General features: G+C 52.3%; 3 protein-coding genes across 3 annotated transcripts; 2 read left to right on the forward strand and 1 right to left on the reverse strand.

The window, feature by feature from the left end:
- The first annotated feature begins 137 nt into the window (after positions 1-137).
- MIEF2 (mitochondrial elongation factor 2) lies at positions 138-3,954 on the forward strand. The gene is made up of 3 exons (XM_061473632.1): positions 138-291; positions 728-905; positions 1,596-3,954. The coding sequence occupies exons 1-3, from the start codon at positions 145-147 to the stop codon at positions 2,648-2,650; spliced, it is 1,380 nt and encodes a 459-aa protein (XP_061329616.1). The 5' UTR covers positions 138-144; the 3' UTR covers positions 2,651-3,954.
- A 1,067-nt stretch (positions 3,955-5,021) lies between these two features.
- Positions 5,022-16,421, reverse strand: TOP3A (DNA topoisomerase III alpha). Its single transcript, XM_061473631.1, has 19 exons — positions 16,039-16,421; positions 14,968-15,027; positions 14,490-14,563; positions 13,850-13,925; positions 12,891-12,999; positions 12,458-12,601; positions 11,781-11,951; positions 11,455-11,555; positions 11,248-11,322; positions 11,047-11,129; positions 10,728-10,935; positions 10,405-10,590; positions 9,870-9,999; positions 9,337-9,450; positions 9,091-9,256; positions 8,528-8,671; positions 8,086-8,208; positions 6,909-7,642; positions 5,022-5,939 (listed from the first exon to the last, which is right to left on the reverse strand). The coding sequence occupies exons 1-19, from the start codon at positions 16,357-16,359 to the stop codon at positions 5,761-5,763; spliced, it is 3,198 nt and encodes a 1,065-aa protein (XP_061329615.1). The 5' UTR covers positions 16,360-16,421; the 3' UTR covers positions 5,022-5,760.
- A 652-nt stretch (positions 16,422-17,073) lies between these two features.
- SMCR8 (SMCR8-C9orf72 complex subunit) lies at positions 17,074-22,772 on the forward strand. Its single transcript, XM_061473155.1, has 2 exons — positions 17,074-19,563; positions 21,655-22,772. The coding sequence occupies exons 1-2, from the start codon at positions 17,225-17,227 to the stop codon at positions 22,106-22,108; spliced, it is 2,793 nt and encodes a 930-aa protein (XP_061329139.1). The 5' UTR covers positions 17,074-17,224; the 3' UTR covers positions 22,109-22,772.

Raw genomic sequence — 22,772 nt, forward strand, 5'->3', positions numbered from 1 at the left:
ACCGGCGGGGGAAGGTGAGCAGCGGGATGGGCTCCGTGGGGCCGATGGAATCCTCTCTCCGTTCCCTGGGTTCCTCTACCGGGAGGCAATTCCCTGTTGAGGGTGATCCCTCGCTGCTTCCTTTTCCCCCTCCGTAGGGTCGCCATGGGTGACTTCATGCGCCAGCGGAGTAAGCGGCAGGAGGACAACGGGCTGGGCAGTGTCCTCGATGTGCTGTTGGCCAACGCCAGGCTGGTGCTGGGTGTCACCGGGGCGGCCGTGCTCGCCATCGCCACGCTGGCCGTCAAGAGGGTGAGGGTGATGTGGGCATCGTTGGGGTTCAGGGATGGGGAGGAGAGGTGCCTTGCTCCCCAGTTACAAAACGCCTTGGATAATCCCTTGAGAATGGTGGAATGCCATGGGAATGGAGCAGCCCATCTTGCAGGGACATGGACATCCCGTTTTCCTGGAGCAGCACCCATTTGGGATATAGTATTCCATTCAGAGAGGCACCTTGGGTTCAATTCATCTTTGGAAACCTAGGAAGCAAACCTGCCCCTTTGTTGTTCCCTAAATTATGTTAATTCCCTAAATATTCCCTAAGTAAATTCCCTAAATTTTTGCCTATGAGGCTGTGTCTCCCTGTGCATATACTAAGGGGGCTGGTGTCCCCCTTAGCTCAGGGTGTGACAGTGGAGAAGTGGTACAAAGCCACTAACTCATCCCTGTGTGCTTTCCTTCCCTGCAGCTCATAGACCGAGCCACCAGCCCTCGTGATGAGGGCGATCCCAAAGCCGAGCAGAAGACCCTGGAGGAGAGCTGGCAGGACCTGGCCTTGATCAAAGCAGCACCAAAACCTACCCAGAAGCAGAGAAGGGAAGACCTCAGCGAGCCCCTGCTCTCCCCAGCCCGGCCGCCAGCACCAGGTGAGGCTCATGGGGTACCGTGGTCAGGAGGGATCACCTTGGTGTGCTCCGGGCTGGCTGTGCCTGTGGTATGGAAGCTCTGTGTTATTTTTAGCTGGGTGCCCGGAAAGCTGAGCCTGCCCTGCTGGGAGGATCCCGAGCCGCAGCCCCATTTTAGGCAATGCATCTCCGATACCATCCCGGGTGTCTCGGCGTGGTGGGGGCTTTGTTTCTGCTGGAGCTGTGCTGGTTTCTGGGTCAGCTCTGCCTACAGGAAGGTGCCATCGGGAGCTGCTGCAGACAAAGGCTGCCTTGTCCTGCTCTGCCTCAAAGCGTTGTTCCAAGTGGGAAAGCAGATACCAGACCCGGAGCAGGGTTGTTTGGAGGATAAGGGCAGGCTGGAGCAGGCTCAGTGGGACTGAGGCTGTAGGGACAGTGGCAGTGAGCTCCTTGCCTGCTCTGTCCATCTCTACCTGGGTGTGAGGCTAGAAACTGCTGGGTTTTGGGGTTAATTTGGGCTCTGCCTTAGCTGAGAAGGGCTTTTAACACCAGAGGACTTGGTGATGGCATCTTAGCCACCCGCATACCCAGAGGGGTGGGATGGAAGCTGGGCACCCAATTTGTGCCTCCCCCTTGGCTATGGCAGAAGCTGTTGGTTGCAGGTATCTGCTCAGGGTCGTGACTTCTCCTTGCCCTGTCCCCTGCTCACAGAGCCCAGGGTCTGCTCTGCCCCTCTGGAGCCTCCTGGGGTCGAATCCATCCCTCGGCGCTGCCTCACGCTGCAGGAGAAGCTCCTCTCTCACTACAGCAGCCGTCTGGCTGTACCGGAGGTGGAAGCATCCCTCGCCCCACAGCTGGCCAGGAACATCTGCATCCAGCTCCAGAGGTTCCTGCGGAGCAAGTGCCCGGAGCTGCCCTTCGGAAACCTCTTCCTCAGCGGTGCCCTGCTCGATGGCCTCGGGGCTCTGGCAGCCGATCACATCCACATCATGCTGCCCGTGGTGCTTGACACCTCGCTCTGGAGCCTCATCCCAGGGGAGGACACCGTGGTGAGGAACCCCCAGTATTGGATGATCAAGAGGACTGATCTGGAGTATTTCCCTCGTGGGTGCAGCCCCTGGGACAGGTTCATTGTCGGTCGGTACTTCTCCTCCAACGTGCTCAATGAGAGCCTCCACAAGCTGCTGGTGGCCTCCATCAACTGGCCTGCTATAGGCAGCCTGCTGGGGAGCATCATCCACCCGGTTGTGGCATCCCAGGAGCTGAAGCTGGAAGTCAAACATGAGCAGGTCGAGCTGAGCATCGCCCTCTTCCCAGTGGTGGAAACGGAGGGCAAGGTTCTTCTGGCTGCTCCTCCTGAAGGATTAGTGGAGAACCTCTGGCTTGAGAGCTTTTACAAGGCAGAGGTGTTGAAGGTGAAGGAGCTGGATGCTGCTGATGCTGGGGCTCGGCAGCACTGCCTCCGCATCCTCAACGGCATCTGCAAGAGCCATCCCAGCCTGCACAAACTGAGTGGCAGCCCCTTGACCCACACCATCCTTCACCTCAGTGCCACCAGTTCAGACTGGGCAGAAGAAAGCCTTGCTGAGAGGTTCCAGGAGGTACTGGAGGAGCTGGTAGGTTACCTGGAGCAAGGGGTCCTGCCTTCCTATTTCAACCACAAAATCAACCTCTTCTGCGAGCTGCTGGAAGAGGAAATCGATGAGATGGGCTTCATGCTCTACAGAGCCATAGCCGAGCCGGAGCTGCTGCTGAAGGAGCAATGACTTGGTGCGTTGGGAGCTCCCATATGGAGGGTGTTCCTCACCCATGTGCTGCTCCCATGAGAGGGTGGCGATGCTTCTAGTTGACTAGTGAGTAAGAGGCAAAGTTCTTGCACTTTATGAGGAAACAAAGCATTTTCTACCTGAATAAAAGGTGCCTGAGCAGAGGTGGGGGTTGATGTAAGAAGCCTCTTATGGAGGCTCTGCCGAACCTGGGTGAATGCAGCCCACACCTCCAGTACCTGCAGGTGAGTCCTGTCCTCTGGGCATTGGGAGCCAATGTGCAGCATGTTTGGCCTCTGGTTCCCTGTGCCCTTTGCCTGTTATAGTGGTCAGGCTCCCCTTGTGCTCCAAGACAAGCTGGAGGGGAGCAGTTCCTTGCTGCTGCTGTGTCCTGCATACCCAAAGGTGCAGCATCGTGGGTGCTGGATGCACCAGCACCCAGCTTAGTTTTACTGTGCCATGCTTTTTGGGGCTGTAGGGTACCACCAATCCAAACTAAGCCCACAGCCCTCACCTGGGTGGTTGTGTGGGCACTTGAAGGTACAGCTATAGCAAAGGGGGCTGCTTTGGAAGCCCTTTGAGCTGCCAAAAGGGCAAGCTCAGCCCTACCTCTACCAGTGTTGGCTCTGCCCTGAGGAAGAGATGTGCTTCCAGCAGTGTTGGGCTTCGTGGCTCTTGTCCCAGTGGGTGTTTTGCTGGAAGAGGTGGTGGCAGGAAGAAAGCTGCTGATTCCCTCAGTGAGGCTGCAGCAGGGCTGCTGCCCCCTCCCCAATGGGCGGGCTGCTGCTCATGTCCATCTGCAGGTACCTGCTGCTCTGCACCCAACCACAGCAATGAATGTTCCCTTCCTGTCTGTCCAGTGACCTTTTCACTTGTGTATTGCTGCTGTCTTGAGGTCCTGTTCCCCCGCAGCCCCATGCTGTGGGGCAGGAATGATGTTCTGAGCAGAGCACTTGCGAGAACTGATTGATGCTTTTTATGAAGGAGGTGTAGTTTTGTTTGGGTGTTGTGTTCTGTTTCCTTCCTTTGCGTGGCTGCTGTAGTAGGCTTTGGTTCTGGCTCTAGGCCCAGAGTGAAGGAATATCCTCTTCTATTTAATGGGAAGAGCTGTTTTTGCACGCTGGTGGAGATGGAGAAATCGTGTGGGCTTTGGGAGGAGCAGCTCTTGTGGTTTAGTTTTCTTTATGGCTGTATTTATGGCAGGAAAATAAACCAGCTTTTCCTCTTAGTCTGGAGATGATTTCAGTTTGTTCCTCCAAACCCCTTCCCAGGTATTAGTGATGAGAATAAACCTTCCCTGTGTATGCTGGTTCTTGTGTCAGCTCTGTTCTGTCTCCTTTCCCGTTCCAAGGGCTGAGGTGAGCCCTGGCTATGGTGAGAGGAGGGTATCCCTCACTGCATGGAGAGCTTGGTGATGCTCAGACCCCATCCTGCAAAGCCTTTCTCTTCTTCCAACCTCCTGTTTACCCCTGGCTGCAGCATGAGCCCTCTGGACATGGAGCTTGTGCCATTTACCTGAGCGCTGACCAGGGCTAGACCAGTAAAGCCAGTAACAGCCGATGCCATCAGCAACACCCCACTGCCTGGGTGCTGCACCACTTTCTGCTACTACCAGAGGCTCCTCCTGTGCTCTCACCAGCAGTGATTGCATTACAAAGCCTCCTGATCCTGGTATTTTAGCTGGCAAGAATGTATTTTTAGGCTGCAGCTGTTAATTGTGGGAGTGAGTAGGACAGGGGAATGCAACCCAAGTTCTCCTCCTCGTACTCCATAGGTTTTAAGCACAATAGTGATGGACTGCTGCAGAGAAAAAGGCTCTCTTCTCTTTCATGCAGACCTTAATGTGAATGTGTGTTGCTGTGCTTTGCTTTGAGCAACCCTCTGTAAGTGCTTCAGCCTCCTGCCCTCAATGTGCTGCTGCCTGTCACCCTCAGTGCTGACCCCAGGGAGCTCATCCGTGTCCAGGAGCAGCATCAGGGGCCTTGGGGATATGCTCTGTGCTATCCTCTGCCAGAAGAGGATGCAGGAATCTTGTGATCTGCTCTCTTTGATGTGGGAGGAAGCTCCCACAGAGAGGAAGGAGGAGGCCTGGCTTCCCAAGGGAGTTCAGTATGGAAACCAGGACCTCCCTTCAGCTCTTATCTGTCCTTCCCTGTACAGCAATGCTGCAGAGCTGGTGAGCTAAACCCACATTCCCTACCCCTCTGCAGCTCACTCCTGAATAACTGTAGGGAGTTTCTCCTAAGAAAGCTTCTGTATTGTTCTTATGAGTGGAAAGAACAAGGTTTGGGTGGGTGCTTTCACAGTAATAGCTTAACTGCTTTAAGTAGGAAGGAATAATAAGGTAGAGTTAGGGTATCTCTGCATCCCATTTAAGAATTAAATAAATTTTAATAAGAAACTTATTAGCTAGACAAAAATAACTCCCATTAGCTAGCAGCACCCCAGAGGCATGGCTGAGGCTTGGGGAAGAACTTGGTTTCATATTCAGGAGCTGTTTGAAATGAAGGCTCTTGCTGAGCACTGCAGCTGAGCTTCCCTTCTAGGGCAAGCTCCTCCGAACCTGGCCCTTCTTGCCTGTGGGGACAACCAAGGTAAGGGGTGCAGTGCTGTGACAAAGAGAAGGGGGAATGTTCTTCAGGGAACATCAGCTTAGAAGGGGACTTAAGATAGATTTCCACACTGTGGAAAGCCAGGGACTGAGAGCTAAGTGGCCCTGGTGCCTCTCCTAATGATAATCCAGCTTTTCCTTGTATAGGGAGGCTGGGTACAGCTGCCAGTGTAGCAGGAGCTGTGGGTGGACTCAATCCAGTGCTGGTTTGTCTGCAGATGCAGTTTCCAAATGCCTCCTTGAAATGTTCAGACTCTCCCGAGCAGCTCAGCAGAAAAGCAGCTCAAAACAAAGGCTGACTCCAGTAAGGGAGCCACCTTTCTTAGCTCAGGCACATAATGCATGGGTGAGCATGGAACCCCTTGGCAGGAGCAGCCTGCAGCCACAAAACACTCAACAGGCTTGGTTCCAGGCTCCAGTTCCTTCCACAGCAGCTGCTCCTGTGGCAGCTCCTCACAACCTTGGACCTTGCAGGCTCTCAAGGGATGTTCACCCAGGCTCAGTGGTTTTGAGGGCAGGTTTTCCTAGTGTGGCCAGGCTGGTGGCAAATGCTGCAGGTCCGTGGTTTCTTGGCAGTGGCTCCCGAGAAGAAGCTGCCTGGTCTCTTGGCTTTGCTTCCCAACCCTCTTGAGAACCCACTGCTGTCAAAATGGTTCACAGAGACATCTCCAGAAGGCCCTAGAGAGAAACAACGTGCATGTAAGTACCTTTGAAAGCAGGTGAGAAACAGGAGCTAAGTTCAAAATGGCAGATCAAGGATTTCACTACCTCAGCCACTTGGATTATACCTGAAACTACGCTTATTTAAGCTCTGAACAGTTAAATGTTACCCATTTGTCTTGCAGCATTAGAGGAATGTGGGAACAAAGCAGGGAAACTGATCTGCCTGGTTACATGCTTTGGCCTACAGCTAAAGCAGAAACAGAGCATCCCAGAGGAAAACTTAGGGTTTAAACAGTTTCGAAAGCTTTATTCTATCCCTTTAGGCTCAAATGTCTGAGAAGGAGGAGGAAGGCTTCTCTCAGACGACATCTCCACCCATCTCTCTGCTTACTGTCCCTTTGTGTGAGTGTTCTTTCTTTTGCAGCCTTATTTTGTGATTATTTTTAATGGGTATTTGCTTTCAGCATCTCTCCACAGCAGCCACACTCAGTTTGTCAGCTCTGATCAAAGCTTCAGAAAGACTTGGCCTTTCTCTGTATTCCTAAAGTAGGGCAGAGGGAGTAGCACCGTTTCCCTGCCACGACAGAATGGGGCTTCCCCCCTCCAAAAGTGGTGCTGCTGCTCCAACTCTGCAGCAAGTTGGTACCAGCTCTCACAAAGCTGAGCTCCAGAATTTGGGAGGACAGATTCCCAAACAGTGTTGGAAAGAGGGATGGGCTTTATCCAACAGGTCATGGACAGAGAGATGCTAAAGATAACTGATTGGAGCTCAGCAGATATATGGCTGGAAAAGGTAAGCCAGACTTGGTTGTTACGAGCAACATCTGCAGTGCTAGAATGCTGCTGCCAGATGGTTTAAAGACAAGCCTGAAGTCTGTTAAATGTATGAGTTGCTACAAGAGCTGTGGTAGCATGAGAAGTGTGTTCAGTTCAGCATCGAGAACAGCCTCTACCCCTTGTGTTCCACCTCGAGCCTGGCCTTACCTGGAGCTGTGTTTTCATCTGCCCACTGGAAGAAGCCACACTGCTGCTCCCGGGGTTTTGAGCACGTGTGGAACTGCCTCCCTTTGTTGGGCCCATCCTTTTGGACAGTGCGTGTGACAGCTGGCTGGCCACAATTGCACACTGTGCCGCCTCCTGAATCAGAGCTGCTGCTTCCAAAGAGCTCTGGGCCTCTCCCTCCTCCTCCTGGGCGCTGAAATCCTGCTGGGCCCCTTCCTGCAAAGGGCTGGGGAAACGCAGAGCCCCGTGGAACCGCATTGTTTCTGTCCTCTGGCTGCTGATCAGCCCAGAGAAAGAAGTTGCAGGTGCTGGCGCTGCATTTATAGAACTGCCTGCCTTGGTTGGGCCCCTCTTTGCGCACAGTGAGCAGCAGGGCTTCATTCCCACAGTTGCACACCACTGCGTTGTTCCCATCGTCTGGAGCAGCTGAAGGAGCAGGTCTGGGCGTTCTCATGGAGCTCACAGAGAGCAGATGTCTTGGTGCCAGGTTTGTGGTCCCCCTCATGTGCCTGTTTTCACCACTAGCCCTGTTAAAGGAGTTGTTGACCTGCAAGTGGTTGGTTTCCTGGCTGGCTGATGATGGAGGCTGGGATGATCTGTGTAAGTACTTGAGGTCCAAGAGCTCTTTGAGCATGTCATCACAGCCTCCAATGCAGCCGACAAACTCCAGGGGCATCACGGGTGGAACGCTGCCTCTCTTGAATTTAAACTTCAGTCTGAAAGGAAAGGAAGACCAGAAGTGTCTCAGTTCACACTTCTCATCATAGGATCACAGAATAATTAGGGTTGGAAAGGAACTTAAGATCAAGTTCTAACCCCCTGCCATGGGTAGGGACACCTCACACTAAACCACGTCATCAACAGGCCTCAATTTGGACTTCAGTTTTTACATTGTGGGGTTTCTTCTGAATTCTGCTATACTATATAGCAGAATATGTAGTGTGTATATGTATATATACATACATATATTTACAGAATATATACTATAGAGGGTTTTCCCAACCCCACTTCTTTCTATCCCCAAGCCAAAGCTGCTCCAGCTTTCCAAGACTGCAATGGAAGATGGTTGCTCAGCCCACGAAGCCTCTGGTCCTGATGGCTAACATGGAGTGTCCAAGGGGCTGCATTTCCCCAAGGTGGGGTAACTGGTCTGACCTACCTGTGAACTGGATGAGGTTTACACACAGCACAGATGCTCTCATCCCTGGCCACATCCAGCACAAAATCAGGAAACCAGACTGCAGTTTTACAAGCTGGATAGCCCATGCAGCTGAGGTAGAACCTGCCGTGGGACAAAAGCAGTGCATGAGGAAGAGGCAATGTGAGGACAAACAGAGATCTGTTCTCCTGTCTTCTCACCATCAGAAACTGCCAAACCAACTATTCTTAAGGGAAAATAGGTATTTGAGAGGTTCAGCTGAATCCACACAGCTTATGCAGCTGGTGGAGTGAACTAAATGCAGCCCAAGTTGTCATGCTTGCTGCAGAGGGGAGGCAAATGAACACCACCTAGAACCAGCACAGAAAACACCAACCAACACATGAACACCACCACAAACCAGCCCAGAAAGCCACTTCCTACAGCAGGGAAGATCACCAACCCGCCGTTCTTCTTGGTCTTCAGCACCATGTCATTGTTGCACTGTGGACACTTCCGAACGGAAAGAGGCGTTGCTGGATAGACCTCCTCCTGCTCTGCACTTCCTGTGGCTTCTCCAAAGTACTGAGCCAGGGCCTGGTCCAACCTATAGAGAAATCAGCAGAGCATCCTGTGGGTCTCTCCTGCAAAGAGCAATCGGGCACTGAAGTGAATTAGTGCCTGCTGCCCTCCTCACAGCCCCTCTTGGCTTCTCCACCAGGATGCTGGTTCAGCATCATGCTTCTGGAACAGGCTAGGGGTAGGTACAACCTGACAAGAGGTCAGTGCATGTTGCTATCTTCTTCACCCAGCTCTGAATTTAAACTTAAGGGTTTAAACCAAGGTGAGCATACAGTTGGCACCAGCTCATGATAGCATGCCAAGCTGTGTGAGTCATGCATGCAAATGCCTACACACATGAGGCAGAGCTCCAGGGAAGCTGGGACAGGATCCCACTCCAAGCTGAGCCCTGGATGAGAAGCCAGCAGCTCCCAAAACAGCAACCAGAAGAGGACAAAGACCCACTTGTTGGCTCTGGCCACAGCTTCGATGAAGACTTGCTTGTACTTTTGGACCTGCTGCTGCAACACCGCAGACTTGTCTTTTTTCCCCTCACAGATGAGTTTCAGATCAGCCTCCAGCTCAGCTCGAAGGTCAGGCTTGGACATCTCGTAGCCCATGGAATCGTAGCCTGAGGAATGTACCGCGTGGTAAGCGAAAAGAAGGAGCCTGTAAGGAACCTGCCATGTTCCTAAGGGAGACTGCCCTTACCTTCCACCAGCCCCATGCCCAGGTGGCCTGGGAGGAACCGCTGATCGTCTGTGAGGCCCACGTACATCCGCGTCTTTATCGTCTCGATGTGCTCGGCGTGAGTGGCGTCAGTCCCTGAAAGCAGCAGACAGGTTGTCAGGCAAAGCAGGTGCCAGGAGGTGTTTTCCCCTGTGCCTAGTGCAGAGGGCAAGGTGCTAAAGGGACAAGGAGACAAGTTATGGTCAGGAGCAGCACTGCCCTTGTGTCCCACTGGCACTGAGGCCAGCAAGGTGATGGCAGGCACAGCCTGGAGCCTAAATCACACATCTCCCCAGGCAATGGAGGCCCTCTGCAGCCTCCTTAGGATCTCTGGACTTTGCCCACAGGTTTCAACTATCCATTTGTTCTGTACATTTAAGTGATTTTTATCTGAAGGGACTTTTAGAGAGTCTCTTACTCTGAGGGTGGGACAGAACTGCTGTTAAAGAGATGCTGAGAAGCAGCTTATGAATAAAGCTTCCAAGAGCAAGAGAGGCCACGCTACCGATACTGACCAATGCCATGCTTCTCCATGAGAGCAATGAGATCCGCTTCTGTGAGGAGCAATGGAGGGCTGGTTTCCCCATCCACCATCTCCACCGTAGTGGGCTGAAAGCGAGACCCTTTCTGATACAGCGGGATAACCTGAAAGGAAGGAGAATCTCTTTGAAACTGCCCTCTGCTCCAGTCACTGAAGACAAAACGTCACACTAACAGTGCTGTAATAGAGCAGCACCGTGCTCGGGAGGAGATCCACCCTCAGGCCCAGGACGAACTGCCAGAGACACCAATGGAACACCAATTGCAGCTCCTCTTGGTGAGTAAAGTCCATCCCACAGCCCTGTATGGTCTTTGCTGTGGTGTCAGAAGGAAAATAATCTCTCCAAAGCTGGCACAATAAAGCAGCAGAGATGTCTCTGAGTGAAACAGCCAGTGGGCCAGGTAATTGTCAAAGAGTGTTCTGTAGAGGGGTCTGAAGTTGGCAGTGAAAAGCTATTTTAAGCTTCAGGTACTTTAGCTTCTCCCATCTATGTTATTCGAGGGCATTACCTTATCACTCCACTTGTCATAAGGATAGACTTCCAGGTAATTTCGGGCCAGGATCATGAGTCCTTGAGCAACGAATCGCTCGCAGGCAATGTCAATCTCCACGGTGGTTTCCTGGCCCTTGGCATCTTGAGAGCAGCAAGCCAAGAAATGGCGCACAATGAACTCATACAGCCTCTGCTCGTTGCCCTAATATCAAACAGTAAGAAAGGGTCAGTGTCCTCCTATGTTGATAAGGTGTCAAGTGAGATCTCAGGTGAGGTTACTGTGCTAATAACCATCTTATCAAGACTTCATTTATCAACCTCTGCCTTTGTTAAACTCACCTGCAGGTTAGCAGTGTATTTGGTGGGGTGAATGGGAGGGTGAGCCTGATCTGATTTGTTTCCACTCCGAGGGGTTGGCCCACCCTGATCCAAAATCCTCTGTGCAAATGCTCCCCAGTTTGGGTCCTGCGTTTGCTGTTGAACTAAGGCAGAAAGGTTCAGTTCCTTGGGGAAAATGTTGGTCTCGGTTCGGGGGTAGCTAATGAACCTTAAGAGGAAAAAAAGCAGCACTTTCGGAGGTGCTCTGAGATGGTTTTGGCCTAAAGGCCTTTTACTTTTGAAACACTTGAGTTTACCAAGCCAAATCTGGCTTCCTTACCCTTGAGTATAGAGTTTTTCTGATATCCTCATGGTTTCCTTTGCATTTATCTTTAGTTTGCGGGAAGCCAACTTCTCAAGTTCCTGCATTGGGAGGAACCAGAACAAAACAGAGGCATTGGTGCGTAATTCAGAGTGGTGAGTAAAATACCTGTTCAGAGCTTCCTTCAGGTTAAGTCCTTTCAGCACAGTTCAAATGTACCACAGTGTCCAGGGGCAGGGGCCTCCATTTGCTCTTGGGCTTGCTCCCAACCTCGACAACAGTTGCTACTGGATCCTAAACACAAAGAAATCCACAAAATCTCCTTTAAGAGTGTACTCAAACTGTTCTTTCAATGCCTTCAGCAAGACCCATGCAGGAAGTGTTTGGCTGATACTGGATTATACAACTATTGACAGGCTTTCCTACCTCCATACACATCTGGTAAAGGACCAGGCATGCTGTGTGATTAAAGAGCCGGTTCCTCTTCCAGTTGAAGACCACGTTGCCATCTTCATGATCATGTGTCACTGTGTTGAACAACAGATCTGAATGTTATAGTAGTAATACAATGGAAATACAGCAAGGGAAATAGAGGCGCTATTGGGAAACCTTTCTGTTCTGCTTAGCAGGCATAGGAAAGGAAGAGGAAACCACCTCTGCATCACTGTTTGGTTGTTTCCCTGATGTTCTTCCTTTCTATACACATCAAACCCTCTAAGACAGAGCCCAGGCCAACTCTGCCCCAAGCATACCTTTTATTTTATAGAAAGCTTCAGGAACGAAGGCCTGGATGGCTTTAAAGCGTTCAACTACAAAGCCCAGCGTTGGGAACTGGCAGCTACCATAGCTGATGAGCTGGTCTGCTAAGATATCGGGGAAGATCTTCCTCAGCCTCAGTGTCTGGAATCTGGTGAAGGCAGCACCTGTGAAAAGAAAGTGGACCCCGCAAGTGAATACAACAACACTGACCGATTACCACAACACTTCAGATGGTTCTTTTTAATACTCTGAGTATTAATTTTACTCTAATATTCAGTTGCAGAAGCCTGTCAGTGTTGCATGAGCTATACACTTAGCGTATCCTTCAAAGAGCATGGTTCCAGTAAAACATGAGATGTGGTGCGGCTGTATCTGATCTAATAATCAGATTTACAACACTGCAGAGGGCATTTGTCTTGTGTTGAGGATACAGTAACAGATGATTTCTAAACACCCTTTGCCAGGCTTTAACAATGTGCATTCAATGTGGTTAGATGAGAAGTGAGGAAGAGCCTTGTTTGTAAAGCAGTCTAAGGGAGCGCATTTAGAGACTACACACTGCTAACAAAGCTGTCCCCTGCCCACCTACCACAGTTGGTCACCTCCTGTTAGTAGAGGTGTATGAGAGGGCCTGGCAGCCTGCTCTCATCTCCAGGGCATGTTTACATACCTATCCTGAGGTCCAGCTCCTGCCTGACATCAACAGCATCACTTGTTTTTTGATCAGGTTGGGTGAGGTTCTCGCAGGCTGTTCTGACAGCATGGAGTGTGATCTCTGAGAAACGGGCTCGGAACACACAGAGGTTTGGCTTTACTGTCACAGGAGCACAGAGAAAAAAAACAAATCAAACAGTGGCTCCAACACCAATGGAAAGGAGCAATTAATAAACAGCCATCTTCAAATGAGCGTGCTGTCAACCTGTTCTACAGTGTTCCAATAGCTGACCATGCTTCTGGACTATCAGAGCTACATATTTAACAGTCAACATTTAACCTGGGCACAGGAAGATCGAGAACCTGCCTCTGCTACAAGTTCTCTGAGCAGCAATACCTGTCACATCAGCACTTTAATGGAACTCGGATGAAGAAGCTGCTCTACGCACCAGCTTTGCAAACGTGAATGATCTCAAAGCCAATGTTCTCTCCTTCTCGGTCACAGTCAGTCCAGATCACCAGAGCCTGGCACTGCTGGATTTCTCGTTCCAGGGTTCTCTGAGATGAGGAAATACCACACACTGAGATATACCAGGCCACTTGCTTTGTCATTTAGCTTTAGAATGAAACTGAACATGAAATACAACGTGCATCCATAGAGACTGTTGAAATAAGGTTTTGTAATTGTGTGTCTCATGAGATCAGGCAGCTGTCAAAAGAGCTGAGTCATTTATTTACATCTGACTCTGTTATAAAGCATGGCTTGGCTCGGATCGTGCCACCATTGTGCTGAAAATGGCATTTTTTTGGTCAAATCGAGATGCTGTTGCCAATTCCACCTTGTTGGAAAAAATATTTCTACTTTTAGCAAAGCAGCTGTTCCTTTACTGCTCTAATGTTTCTATTCATTAGGGACTGTAGTGACAGGACAAGGGGTAACGGGTTCAAACTTAAACAGGGGAAGTTTAGACTGGATATAAGGAGGAAATTCTTTCCTGTTAGGGTGGTGAGGCACTGGAATGGGTTGCCCAGGGAGGTTGTGAATGCTCCATCCCTGGCAGTGTTCAAAGCCAGGTTAGACAGAGCCTTGGGTGGCATGGTTTAGTGTGAGGTGTCCCTGCCCATGGTAGAGGGGCTGGAACTGGATGATTTTAAAAGCCTTTCCAACCCAAACTATTCTATGATTCTATAATGTACATGAGCAGGAGACTTTTGATGTCACAAACAGCACGTGTATGTGTATATATATATATATATATATAGTGCTATGATACACAGGAGGAATTTGTTAAACCACAGGAAGTTGGATGTTAAGGACAAAGGTACAATTGCCCTCCTGTCTGAGGCAATGTTTGCAGAACCTCTGACCTCAAAAGAGTTTCAGGGGAACCTCTTAAAAACAACATACCTTGATATCCACGTAGTTTTCAGGGCAATACTTCTCAATTTCAGCATCAAAAAGAGCTAGAGGGTTGCAGCTATGCCTAGGAAAGAGGATAAAGAGCGTGCATAACAAAAACTAAAGCATCTGTTGTGAGACACTAACTGCTGCTGTCTTGTGACGAAGTGCTGTTCAAGTACTGGAATTAATATGTTTTGTTGCGGGCCTCGTCTTAGCATTTCATGTGAACTCTATGTTGTCTGAGTTACACTTAAAAAGCAATGGAAACAAAAAAGCAACAAGGGAAAACAGCCAATCTGGAAGGCTGCCCTAAACAAGCAGCTTCTCTTATTTCAAGTGCAGAGAACAAAGGGGGAGGAAACCAGAGAAAGTGCCTCACATCCTGGGGACAAAGGACACAAAAGCATCTCTCAGGTTTCAGAATCAGTTTAATTCCTTAGGTCTGCCTTAATGTATTTTAACAGTATGAAGACTTCAGGGGGATTTAGCAGTCTGAAGACTGTAATTTGAAGTAACATTATATTCTATGTCGAATTTGGTACTCATCATCCTGCTCTGCGGCCGTGTCGGAGTCCCTCCTGCTCTGCTTAGCTTCGGGTTGAAAGCAGATGACAGCTCCCTCCTGTGAGGGGTACCATGTACTCACCATTTGCGAAAGGGCATCTTGAAGTCATGAGCCAGTAAATGTCCTGACACAGATGTCATCACCATAGTAACGTTCTGCAAGAGACAGAGCAAGGTAGTCAGTGCCCATCCTTTGCTAAAAGCTACCCCCAGGCCCAAGATCTTCCCTCAGTTCTCGATTTACACAGTCAGTGACACCTCCCTCCTGCTAATACAAAGCTCTTCTTTCTACTGACAGCCAAATCTATGGCCTTTTCCTCAATTCCTTTAGGAAGCTCTCAGTTTTCAACAGCAACATCTTTCTGACTGATATTAAACCAAACTGAAAGATGTAAAGCGATGACCCAGGTCAGTGCTTGAGCCAAAAAAAGAACATCTGACTTTTCCTCACCTTTAGACAAAATGACTCCATCACTGGATATGGTTTTGTAACTTCTAACAAATGGCTTTTAATAATTGGTATTTTGCATTTGTAGGAGCAGAATGAAGGGAAACTCTACCTGGCCAAACATCTGGTAGTCGTATTCGTAGATCTTGTTGAACTTGGATAACCCTTCTCGCTGGAAGGAAAAGGAAAAGGTCCTGAGTTTCTGGCTGCTGCAGGAAACCAAACTCATTCTGCTTCACTTTATACATGTGTTTATACATGCCAGAGCAGAGAGAAGTATGGGGAACGTGAAAACCAGGTACTGTACTTAATAGAAATTGCCTATACCATTTATAGAGAGACATAAATCATGCTTTTAAACATTAAGAGCACTTTAAACCATATGTAAGAGTATAGTAAACCATGCCTGAGGGGGTACCAGGGTTATCTCCCCATTGAGAGTGTCAACAGTAAAGAAGAAACTTATTTAATGGGGCTGGTCAGTTATACTCCTGACAAACAACTGTCCTGCTCTGGGTCCCCAAAATTATGTTCTGCCTGAGGCTCATGGAAGTTTCTAGATTGCATATTGCTGCTTTTTCTATGCAAGCAGAATGCCATCTTCCTTGATTTGCAGTGTCAGCACTCAGGCTCTCAGTAACACCTTTGATTCGAACTAATTCTAGTCTAGAAGCACCTTCTAGCTCTCAGCTTGGAAATACCAAGTGAGTACACACACTGCTAGTCACAAAACAAAGCAGCAGCACAGACCATCTTTGCTTTATTGTGTGCACTCCAGTGAACCCCTGACACTTGCTGAGGCTGCAGAAGTGGTGCTCTTTGACTGGGAAACGCAAGCCAGATGGTTTCAGTTCCTGAAGCCTTTCACACACACTGCAACTGGAGGAGGAGCACTGTGGAGCTCTGAGCCTGGAGAAGGCTGTCCAGACAGAGGAAGCACAGCTGGGGAGCCGAACCCCAACAGGAAAAAGGATCCAAGGCTCCCAAATACATTTGGGCAAAGTTATTCTTGTACTCGTGTATGGTCAGAAGCAGCCAGAACACAAAAGCAGTGTGAGATGTTGCCTGTGCTGATGGGAGCTGCCCATGCTCTGTTGGGGCTACCACACAAGATGCAGGCTGCGACGCTGATGCCAGCTAAGCCGGCCCCAGGTGCGAGGCCTGAGCTGTGGCACATCCCTACCCGCCGCATCCTGCTGTTGGAGAGCAGCTCCGCGATCCCCCGAGCAGCATCGTTCTTCTCGGCCACGCACAGCACCTTCCGGATCCTCTGCAGCGCCGCGTCCTCCGCAGCGCGGGAGAAGAGGCGCCAGGGCTGGGGCAGCATCCTGAGCCCGCCGCCGGCCAACAGCCTCGCCCGGGCCGTCATCACCGGGGACGGCGGGAGCTCGGCCGGGGCGCGGGCATCCTGCAGGCCCTGCCGGGGGTGCACAGCGAGCGCTGAGTCGCCATTCACGGGCCCGCCCCGCCTTTGACAGCCGGGAGGGGGCAAAGGCACCCTCATTGCTGGGGGAGGCTTCTCCCCGCTGTCAGAAGCAGCTCCCGGCGGGTCCTGCCCGCTCGCGGACCCCCGTACCCCGCCTCCTGCCCGCCCTATGCGGGTCAGGGCAGCCCCACACATCCCTAACCCTGTCCGGGCTCTCCTCAGGCCCCTCACTGCTGGAGGCGGCTTCTCCCCGCTACCGGGTCCCCGTACCCGCCCTCCGGGCCTCCCTCAGGCCGCGGCTGCCCCATACCCACCGCAACCGGGCCAGCGCACCCCCAGTACACCCCTAACCCCTCCGGTCTCCCCTCACCGGAGCAGCCCCCTCTGTTCCTCGCCCCCCCAGCTCTCTCCTCACGCACCTCCGCGCTCTGTCGCAAAAAGTGGCGGGACGCGGCGCGGTTGCCCTCGCTCTGCCGCAAAGCGCTAAAGGACTACAACTCCCATGATGCTCCTCGCCGCTCCGCTCCCGGTTGCCGTCCCGCTCCGGTTTACCGTTCCGCTCGCCGTTCCGCCCCTGTTTACCGTCCGCTCCCGGTTGAATTAACGCGAAAGGATGGCGGCGGCTTAAAAACAACGGTAAAGAGGGAAGGGGGAGGCGGCGGTGTCTCCTTCGCTTCCTGCTGTCGGGGTGAGAGGTGACGGCGTCATGTGATCCCAAGATGGCTGCGGGGCTGCGGCGTCCGTGAGGGCCGGCGGCGGAGCGGGGCCGGCGGGGCCCGGCCATGGCCGAGGCGTGAGGAGGCGGCGGGACAACAACGGGACACGTGGTGGGGCCCAGCGGTGGGACACGGGCTGCGGTGGGGCCTCCCGTAGGGCCCGGTGGCGGCGGGGGGGGACCGGACGGGGCCTCGCTGCTCCATGTCGGTCCCGTCCTAAGGGAAATATGATCAGCGCCCCCGATGTGGTGGCGTTCACCCGGGAGGAGGAGCTGGAGGATGAGCTGTACAGCGAGCCGCCGCTGCCCGAGGAGTACTCGGTGCCGCTGTTCCCCTTCGCCGGCCAGGGCGCCAACCCCTGGGCCAAGGTGGCCAACTCCAAGTTCAGCCGGGATTTCATCCTCATCTCCGAGTTCTCGGAGCAAGTGGGGCCTCAGCCCCTCCTGACCATCCCCGAGGATGCCAAAGTGTCGGGGACTTTCGATCTCAATTACTTCTCCCTGCGGATCATGTCTGTGGATTATCAGGCCTCCTTCGTGGGGCATCCTCCCGGCTCTGCGTACCCGAAGCTGAACTTCGTGGAGGATTCCAAAGTGGTGCTTGGGGACTCGAAGGAGGGAGCCTTTGCCTACGTGCACCACTTGACTCTCTATGACCTGGAAGCCAGGGGGTTCGTGAGGCCCTTCTGCATGGCGTATATTTCTGCTGATGAGCACAAAATCATGCAGCAGTTCCAGGAACTCTCTGCTGAGTTTTCCAAGGCCTCCGAATGCTTAAAGACAGGGAACCGGAAAGCTTTCGCTGATGAACTGGAAAAGAAGCTGAGAGATCTCGACTACACCAGGACCGTCCTGCACAACGAAACCGAGGTGCAGAAGAAAGCCAACGACAAAGGGTATTACACCACCCAAGCCATTGAGAAAGCCAACGAGCTGGCCAGTGTGGAGAAGTCCATCATCGAGCACCAGGACCTGCTGAAACAAATCAGGTCGTATCCCTACAGGAAGCTGAAGGAATCTGACTTCCACCCTTACGAGCCGGAGTGTGCGCTGCTGGATCAGGCCAACGCGGGCTGCGATCGGGACCCCACTACCTCCGACCCTGCTGAAACTCCCCTTTACACACATGTGCCGTCCTATACCCCCAAGCTTATCAAAGCCAAGTCTGCCAAATGCTTTGACAAGAAGCTGAAGACGCTGGAGGAGCTCTGTGATGTGTATTTTTTCACCCAAACCCTGGAGCAGTTGCACCAGATTGAGAGGACTTTCAGAGGGGATGTGTGCTACCTCCTGACAGAGCAGATCAGCAGGGCCCTGCTAAAGCAACAGACCATAACTAACTTCCTCTTTGAGGATACGTCTTGTCTGGATGAAAAACCACCTGGAAAACAATACAGAGGCTGCCAGGGGCACAGTCACGATGCTAGAGATGGAAAGTGTGCGGAAGAGTTCCCTGCTCCTACAGTGGTCATCAGCTTGGGAGCCTACAAGTCCAGCGTGGAGTGCGTGCCCATTAAGATGGAGCAGGAAACTGAGGACTCCCAGGAGCCCCAGATGAGCGAGTCTGTGACGTTTGAGCACCAGGAGAACCTGGATTACCTGGATGCAGACCTCAAAGGCAGCATCAGCAGCGGTGAGAGCATCGAGGTGCTGGGAACGGAGAAGTCTGCCTCTGGCTTGCCCAAGTCGGAGAGTCAGGCCAGCCTGCCCGTCAGCCCCAGCCCTCAGGTGGCCAGGAGCAAGGTGGGCAGCAGGAGGACCGTCAGCGAGGACAGCATCGAGGTCCTCAGCATGTGTCCTTCCGAGTCGCTCATCCCGGAGGATTTCAAAGCGAGTTACCCAAGTGCCATTAACGAGGAGCCCTATGTGGGGGATGAAGAGGGAGGCCTCCGCTTCACCCCCAGGCTGAACCTGGATGACGCTGACGAGCAGGAAGATGTTTCACAGCAGGAGAACTTGGTGCAGGTGGATTCTGCTTGTTGTATCGGGAAGGAGAGCCCCAACTTCCTGGAGCCTCTGCCTGACCTGGGCCACAAGCCCTGCGATGAGGATGGAGTGGTCCGGATCCCGCCGCAGCCGTACCGGGCATCCGAGCCGGGGCTGCATGGGAGCTTCCCCTCCCACGATTGCATCTCAGGGGGGCTCCTGCCCTACGAGCTTGACTCTCGCTACATGGCAGGCAGCAGGGAGGTCAGTAAGAGCAGCCTGGATGAGTGCTCGGACTCCACGAGCTATATGAGCAGCGCTGCCTCCACGTGCTCCGACAGGACCCCCTCTCCAGCTCACCCTGCCTGCCAGGGGGCTGACAGGCACAAGAAGAAGGCTGGGCAGAACGCACTGAGGTTCATCAGGCAATACCCCTTTGCCCACCCTGCCATCTACTCCCTGCTCAGCGGCAGGACCCTCATCGTGCTGGGGGAGGAGGAAGCCATAGTCAAGAAGCTCGTGACGGCGCTCTCCATCTTCGTGCCCACCTGCGGCCTTTATGCCAAGCCTGTGAAGCACTGGGTCACCTCCCCTCTGCACGTCGTGGATTTCCAGAAGTGGAAGCTGATCGGGCTCCAGAGGTAAATCCGGGCTCTGTTTGCTGTGTCACGTTGGGTGGGTTTAATGCAAACATCATCTCCTAAGTGGGAATTTCAGGGGGGGAAATTCGTGTGCCCCCAAAGGTCGCTGCCAGCGCCATGAATTTCTGCTTGCGGGATGTATTTTGAAGGGGGATTTGTCTCTTTCCATCCAGCCTCACTTAAGCATTGATATTTAGAACATCTGTGTGCATTTTGGCTCATGCTAGTGTCTTGGCCAGGAGGTTTCCCTCTAGTTTAGGTCTTAGCCTGGCAAAGCAGAGAACAAACATGAGTCCTGCTGGTTTCCAGGAGGATCTAAGAGTGCTCCTGGAGTTCCTTGTGTGCTCTGTTCCTGCTGAAACTCCTGACATTTCTAGCTGGAATTTAGGGGTTTAAGTGGATGCTTTGATACAAGGAGGGTTTTTCCTTGTGCACCCTAATGAAGGGATGGGGTGCAGTAGGTCAGAAATCGGACCTTGGGCAGTGTTGGTGAGGGTGTGCAGCTGGGTGTCATGGGTTAGGGTGGAGGTGTGGGAGCCCTTTGGGGAGTGCAGATGGACAAAGGCTTATTTATAACAAGCTTTAGTGCAGGAAAATAGCTCCGGGGAGCTGTGGTGTTGGGATTGCAGGTCAGATGCAAAGTGAACCTCTGCTCAGGGTGAAGACCATCACCCCTTCCCCACCATCCAGACCTCAAATGTGGCTTCGTGGTTTATATCAACAAACAGCAGTTGCTCAGCTCTCAAGATTTCATCCCTGCCTTCGTTAGGAAAAGGGTTTTCTTTGTGTGTGTTACCAGGATGTGTTTGGTGCTGCGGGTGCGTGACAGGGAATGGCCACTGCCGTCACAGCATGAGTCAAAGCGGCAGCCCCATTGCCCAGAGCCTCCTGAAAGCCTGTTTCTGAGCAGTGTGAAAACCAAACCATAGAGAAGGCTCTGGGCTGCTGAGAATTGAGCTGCTGGGGGTTGTGGGGGATGAAATGAACTCAAGCTGGGAGTTTCCCCTCATGTCTGTGCTGGGGAGGCAGGATGACAGCTCCGGAACCAGCACTCCCCAACTTCCCTGTCTGTCGGTGAGGTTTTTTAAAGCCCCAAGTGTTCCCTCCTTGCTCAGTGTTTGTGGTTAATTGCAATTTCTATAAACTAAAGGCATTCTTATTTTGGAGCACTGCTTGTTACGTGTGTCAGTCATTTCAAGGCTCCTCATGGAATGCTAATGACCTGTTGAATTTAATGATGTTTTGCTCTCAGCAAACCATTTGGACCAGGGCTTTGGGGAGGCTGGATTCATTCCTCTGGTTCAGGACACTGTGTCTCGAAGGCCAGACAGTGCCTGGGCACAGGAGCAGCCCTGACACCACGAGCTGGGGCTCCTGTTTGGAGGCTGGGAGCTGTCTCTCAAGCGCGAGCGACTTTACCCACGCAGAACTGAGGAACAGAAGGCAGAGCTGGTGTAGGCTTGTCATTTGCATTTAAATAACATACATTTGGGCTCGTTGGGTAATTGCACGTTGTGAACAGTGCTGGGGGTTGGCACCTGAATGAGAAATGGCCAGGCTCAGCCAGGGAATGTTCTGGTTTAAGGATGGTTCCCTTTGGAAAGGAGGAAGGTTTTGCTGCACTCAGGGCTTTGACCACCTCAGAGCAGCTCCCTCCCATAACAGTGATATGGGGCGGGGGGGGGGGGGGGAGTAAAGCTCCTGTCAAGGATGGGGGGCAGGTTTGGGGTTTGGATGCTGCTTGTCACATCCAGAAGGAAGATTTGCTTCCGCTCACCAGAGGTGTCCTATTGCTCCCACTCCTGCCACCGAGGGAGGAAGCTGCCCCATGATGCGGTGGTTCATGAAGCAGCACATGGACAATGTGGATGAGGGCACGTAGGGATCTATGGATTGAGGTTCCTTTGGGATCTGGCAAGTTGGAGAGATGGTTTGGCTGGTCTTTTCCCTGCTAGCCTCTGTTTCCTCGCGGAGGCTCGTGCACCATGTCGTGAGCTAAGGGAAAGTCAGTGCAGTAGAGGGGCACGGACACAACCTGCCGCTTACCTGCGGGGTCCCCTCCAGCCGTGACCTCTCTCTTTGCTGTTCCAGGACGGTGTCTCCTGCCGGGGTGAACGTGCTGCACGCCCTGAGCCGCTACAGCCGCTACATCAGCATCCTGGATGCTGACAGCAAGACTCTGCGCTGCCCTCTGTACAAAGGCTCCGTGGTGTCCCGGCTGGCGGATCACCGCACGCAGATCAAGCGAGGAAGCACCTACTACATGCACGTCCAAAGCATCCTCACCCAGCTGTGCTCAAAAGCCTTCCTCTTCACCTTCTGCCACCATTTGCACCTTCCCATCAGCGAAAGGGAACCCGAAGAATCCATCGTGAGTCGCAGGATGAACTTTCTGAAGCTTCAACTGGGCCTGGTCAATGAAGACATCAAGATCGTGCAGTACCTGGCAGAGCTGCTGAAGCTGCAGTACCTTCAGGAGCCCGGGCAGGGGCTGAGCCCTCTGCTCCGCTTTGACTACGTGCCCAGCTTTTTGTACAAGATCTAGCCTCCTGGGGGCTGTCTGCACTGGGGTCTGACAGAGCTCATCCCTGCTTCACATCGCTGTCTGCGGTAGCTCTCATCCATCAGGAAGGGGTGAAGAAGCTGACGTGTTTGTGAGCGTCTCTGCTCCACAGAAATCCATGTCTCAGGGACTGGATTTCTGTTCCCTATAGCCAAGAACGTAGATGTTCCATCACCTAAACCACCGGGCACTCTGTAAATGTTAGAAGGGGCACTGTTAACTTTTCATGGCAGCATCCCAGGGGGAATAGGGCATGGAGAGAGGTGGGCTGTGTCGGGGATCAATACTAGTGCACAGCCCTCAAAACACCAGTGCTCTGTATGCTTCTGCCAGATCCCTAAATGCTCTTGGTCCCTTCCATGGAGCCAGGATGGAGACGTGAAGGTTTTAATCCACTAGTGTCTCATGTGAGCATAGCTCAGAAGCTCCCTGGCAAGGTGGCAGCTTGCAGTTACCCATCCTTGCTGTGTTTATCCAAGTTCCCTGGTGCTTCCTGGGACAGGTTGTCCCTGGGTGGGTGGGAGCACAGTGGATGCACATGTGCTTCCCTTCAGAAAGTGTTTTGCAGTTTCTCTCAGCCTTGTTAAGATCCAGAACGTGGAAGGCTTCACCTGCTGCCATGAATGTAGAGCACTGTGCCTTGTAA

The sequence above is a fragment of the Pezoporus flaviventris genome, unplaced genomic scaffold (assembly GCF_033815535.1).
Source record: "Pezoporus flaviventris isolate CSIRO_AGI_PZ_B2104156 unplaced genomic scaffold, CSIRO_AGI_Pfla_v1 ptg000078l, whole genome shotgun sequence".
Classification (NCBI taxonomy): Eukaryota; Metazoa; Chordata; class Aves; order Psittaciformes; family Psittacidae; genus Pezoporus; species Pezoporus flaviventris.